The sequence below is a fragment of the Coenobita brevimanus genome, chromosome 28 (assembly GCF_032717465.1).
Source record: "Coenobita brevimanus isolate Jiangsu-jjx chromosome 28, ASM3271746v2, whole genome shotgun sequence".
Taxonomy (NCBI): Eukaryota; Metazoa; Arthropoda; class Malacostraca; order Decapoda; family Coenobitidae; genus Coenobita; species Coenobita brevimanus.
The window spans coordinates 3,217,414-3,222,378 of NC_136981.1; the positions used below are offsets into that span (position 1 = coordinate 3,217,414).

At 43.8% G+C, this 4,965-nt stretch overlaps 1 protein-coding gene across 4 annotated transcripts in view; it reads right to left on the reverse strand.

Annotated features, from left to right (window-relative positions):
- LOC145394786 (uncharacterized) overlaps positions 1 to 4,302 on the reverse strand; it is an 18,218-nt gene extending 13,916 nt beyond the window's left edge. For 2 of the 4 annotated variants that reach the window (XR_013896481.1, XM_080268567.1), the window contains exon 1: positions 4,201 to 4,291. Coding sequence is in view for 1 of the 4 variants with exons in the window: in XM_080268569.1 (XP_080124695.1) it covers positions 2,310 to 2,319 (10 nt within the window). In the remaining 3 variants the exon portion in view is untranslated. Of the gene's footprint in view, positions 1 to 2,309; positions 2,426 to 4,200 lie in introns of those variants that run through there. The other 2 variants (XM_080268568.1, XM_080268569.1) reach the window with 2 other exon arrangements.
- Between the last annotated feature and the right edge of the window lie 663 nt (positions 4,303 to 4,965).

The window sequence follows — 4,965 nt, forward strand, 5'->3', positions numbered from 1 at the left end:
TTGTCTCCTTGGAATCACCCTGTTCATCGCACCAAGCATTCTGATATATGCCTTACCTCTTCAATATTCCTCCATATACCAGTAACTCATCTATCTATCTATCTATTTATTTATCTATCTCTATCCATCTATCTATATGTCTGTCCGTCTATCTATATGCCAAATTGTTTCAGTCCTTCTAACACCAAAAATCATAAGCAGAGAGTGAGCTGCGCCAATATATGAGCAGTATAGGTCGCAGTATATCCCTCAAAGAACTGATTTTCCGACAGATAAAAAAACTAGGCCAAAATACAGTGGGTTAATTTCCCGATATTTCCTTAATCTGGACGAAACATCTTTTTTTAATGCCGATACACACTAATCACAAAAATGGAACCTGGACACAGCATTATTTATTTATTTATTTTTTTACAGATGCATATTAATCGTTAACATAAAACTTGTGCAGATAATAATTTAGGGAACATTTAATTAAGTTATATTATGGTTCGTAATGAAATAAAAGAAGCCAAGCAAACCCAGACACAGTTGCATTAAGATCACTAAGCTAAGAGTGAAGAGAAATGAGGGGGTTTGGATATATGGGCGTTGCAAGCTCTTTTTTAAGGGGGTAGGGGATGTGAAGTCAGCATGCAAAGAGCAGTGTTATGTTTACTAATGGGTGGGTGGTGCAATACTGAGAGAGAGAGAGAGAGAGAGAGAGAGAGAGAGAGAGAGAGAGGCATGCAGTCGTAACACATAAGCGTGCACACACACACACACAACACACACACACACAACCGTACGTACACATTCCTTACACACACATATAGTCATTCACTTCACACACACACACACACACACACACACAAGGGTTTTGTTTGGTCAGGCAACTGTGAAGAATTTATTGATGCCGCAGTCCAACCACCTCTTGGGAGATGATCTAAGAGAGAGAGAGAGAGAGAGAGAGAGAGAGAGAGAGAGAGAGAGAGAGAGAGAGTCGTACACTTTAGCCCTTACATATGTTAAATAAAACTGCTTGTTGGCAGCATAATCGACACAAATAACATCATCGTACAAAATGGGTTTAATGGAGGCTATTTACAACTCATAAAATTAAACTCTTCATTCCGGTTAGTTTTTTTTTTTTTTTTTTCTGCGTTCCAAGGGGCAAGGGTGAACAAAAACAACGCGACTGATTTTGTTCTTGTTGGATAAAACTTTGAAATAAATAATTGTATTCGGGTTATTAATGGCAAAACATCCATCTTCAAAGTGTGGCTCTACTCTCGTGCCCCATCTCCACACCCAGATCAATAATTCTACGTCATTCGAACCATTTTGTGTGTGTGTGTGTGTGTGTGTGTGTGTGTGTGTGTGTGTGTGCTCCACTTTCATACATCACCCCTCTCCTCACACTCTCACTCTTGGATGATATCTTAAAATAAACCTTCACATCACTCAAACTACTATTCCTACAACCCTCATTTTCACAGGGTATACGTCCCCGCCCCAGCCTCACTTTCTACCAACATTTAAGCCCATCCCACCCACTCCTTTGCTCACCACGTCCATTTTTCTACCCCACCCAGGACGGCTTCACTTGGCGACGCAGGCTAAGAGGCCGACGAACGTTCATCTTAAATTCATTCTTGCATCCACCGATTCTTTAAAAAGAAATTTAGGAATGATCTCAAGCGCTGAAGGGTTAATTAGGGCTATCTATAACCAATTCAATTTAAAAGTCTCTCCCAAGCTGAATAAATCCATCTGGAAGTGGTGATAAGACACTAAATGGTATCGCATCGGAGTGAAGGGGTTAATCATAAAATTGTTCGGTGGGTTAAGGTGAAAAAATTACTGATCGGCCGAGTGGACAGGAGGAGAATTTGGGTTTTCGAGGTATGCATGCTTCAACGGTAAGTTATTATTATTATTATTATTATTATTATTAGTAGTAGTAGTAGTAGTAGTAGTAGTAGTAGTAGCAGTTGTGGCAGTAGTAGCAGTAACTCGTTTAGCCAAGACCTAGTGGTGAATTGGCTAGGAAGTCCCCATTCTCTCCTCCAGTACCATGATGTCTCTTTCACTGCTATTACCAGACTGTTCTATTCAGCTTAGGGCTTGAATGACATCTGAAATTGAATGATTGGGTGGGTCATTTCACTGGCCATCTCTCTCTCTCTCTCTCTCTCTCTCTCTCTCTCTCTCTCTCTCAGGAATACAAAGGAGTGCAAGCAACAAGCCTAATGGTCCTTTGAGGCTGTTGCAGTGAATGCTATTACTCTGAAATCTCTCTATCTATCTACATTATCTCTTGTGCCTACCTTGCCCCATTTTGTAGGTGGGCACTGGGGTTGGGACGACGACAATTAAAGGGATTTGATCACATATTAGAACGCTGGACTAGAAGGGGGACCGTAAAATCATGCTACTGATTAATTAAAAGCTCTTTTGAAAACATGTTTGTTAGCATTTCAAAGGCATTCGAAAGGGTTAGTAATTAAGAAAGTGAATGGAATGCATCTTCTTTTCTTCTTCTTCTTCTTCTTTTTACATTTTCCAGACCGAGGATTATTGATTTCGAGCTGTAGGTTGGCTTATATATTGAATTCTATACCATATATGGTAAATAATTAAATCCCTCATACGTCTTTCACTGCTTATTTAATAAAGAAGGCAATTTTCACTTATTTTCACTGTAGATGGGTTTTGTTTACACCGTCGCGTCGCTTAGGTAACGACGCTGCGGCCCCGAGGTTTGATTCGGAGTGCATAACAGACATTGATTTTTCCATTTTAGACACTGTTTCCCGTATTGATTCGTACTGGCACAGGGTAATACAGGTTTTTCCTCCTTGTTTCACTGCTGTTCATTCACTGTCACGGTCGTTACGTGGTTGAATTGGAGGAAAGAAGGCGATTTGGTTGCGTGGAATGATGCATTGTGGGAGGGTGTGTCCGAGTCCTGTCGCTCCCTCCCAAACACTGACTCACACCTCTCTCTCTCTCTCTCTCCGTATCTCTTGCCCTCTCTTCTCTCCCTCCTGTCACTCCCCTCATTCTCTCATCCTCTAATTCCCTTCCTTCCATCCTTTCATCCCCTCCCTTCCTTCATTTCACCCTTTCCCTTCATTCCTCCCTCCTCGTTTTCCTTCTCTTATCCTTCCTCTCTCTGCCTCCATCTATCCTCATTTACCCTTCCCTCCCCCCTTCCTTCTTCCTAACGAGCCTTCCGTCCCTCTCACCATCGCACCATCCTTCACTCCTCCATCCATTTCTCCCATCCCTATGCAGTCCTCTCCCCTTTCCCTCCTCTCTTCACCCACCATACTCTTTCTTCTCACCTTCCCTCCACCCGTTTTTATCTCTTTTCTTCCCTTCTTCCTTCCTTCCCCCCTTCACCATTCCCTCCTTCCCTTCACCTTTTTCTGTTTCCCTTCCTTCTGTCCCTACTTCGACCCTCTCTTCCTCCTCCCATCCTATGTCCTTTTCTACTTCAGCAGCAACAACAACAACAACGATGATGATGATAATAATAATAATAATAATAATAATAGGTGCTCATCCATCACTTTATCCCCCTTCGCTAGGTACGATACGTTGAACTCAGTCTATTTTCAATGCGTCGCCGTCGTCATTCAGCGTTGCCAGACGTACGAACAGTAACTAGCCTGGCTGGTTCCCAACATTTCCCCGATACACACGCACATACCGTACGGGCGCACATGTTAACAAGCGCACACCTATCAGCAGGCACCGCAGGAAAATTATGTGCCATTTAGATGGGCAACTGTAGCAGTTTCTTTCTTTTTTTTTGGGGGGGGGGGCTTACTGAATGTCATGTTACGTCACTCATAACGTTCTCAGCTGGCACTAATATTTCAACCACTAGAGCACTCACAGCTATCATTTGTTACATTTCTGAGAAGTTAGTTTTGATTTTCACTCATCTAAATATCAGTTTTAAAGTTCAGACACAATATTACGTTGTTTACACTGCTTTCACACAATATTTTTTGCCTGAAATCCACTTACTACAGCTACCACAACAACCGCTAACACATCTCCCGCTACCACAGCTCTCATTTTGACAAATTTAATCACTTCAATGATATGGTAGAAAGGAATAAATGTCACTTTGCCTTTCACTTCGTAAACGACTTTTCGCTTTCTCTTAGCAACTAGAATCACCACAACAACGCCCACAGCTCCCACTACCACAGCTCTCACTCAGCGCCTCCAAAACACTCCAAAGATGAGGTAGAGAGGAGTGAAGGGCAATACAGGAGAGAGGAATGGAGGCTACTTGAATCGCTAGTGTGTTGAAAGGAACTGAGTCGGCGACTCGGTCCCTAGAACTACCAACCACCCTCCCTCCCTCCCTCCCTCCTTCCCCTCCCACCTTCCATCTTGCCTGCCTGCCTCCCTCCCTCCCTCCCCACCTGCCAACCTTTACTCCCACTCCTCTTCCCTCCCTCTCTTCCCCTCGATCATTTTCCATCCTCCCTCTCTTCCCCTTCCCAACCTTAAATCTCATATCCTTTCCCACATTTTTCTCTCTGTTCTACTTTCTATCATCCTACCTGCCTCCCTCCTTCCCTTCTTCCTTACTTCTCGACCTTCCATCCTCCCTCCTTCCCTTCCTCCCTTCTTCCTTACCTCTCGACCTTCCATTCTCCCTCCTTCCCTTCCTCCCTTCTTCCTTACCTCTTGACCTTCCATCCTCCCTCCCTCCCACCAGCCCACCTTTCCCCCCTTCCTTAACCATCTTACCTTCCTTCTCTCCCTCCCTCCCTTAGCCATCTTACCTTCCTTACCTTCCCTCCCTTCCTCCCTTAGCCATCGTACCTTCCTTACCCTCCCTCCCTCCCTCCCATTGAAGGTGGAGGTCACAGAAGCTCCTCAGACTTTTACTCCGGTTATCTGCCTTAACGACCTAGCGCAGTTTCTGTTCTTCTCTTCCTTCTTGCTGCTTCTCTC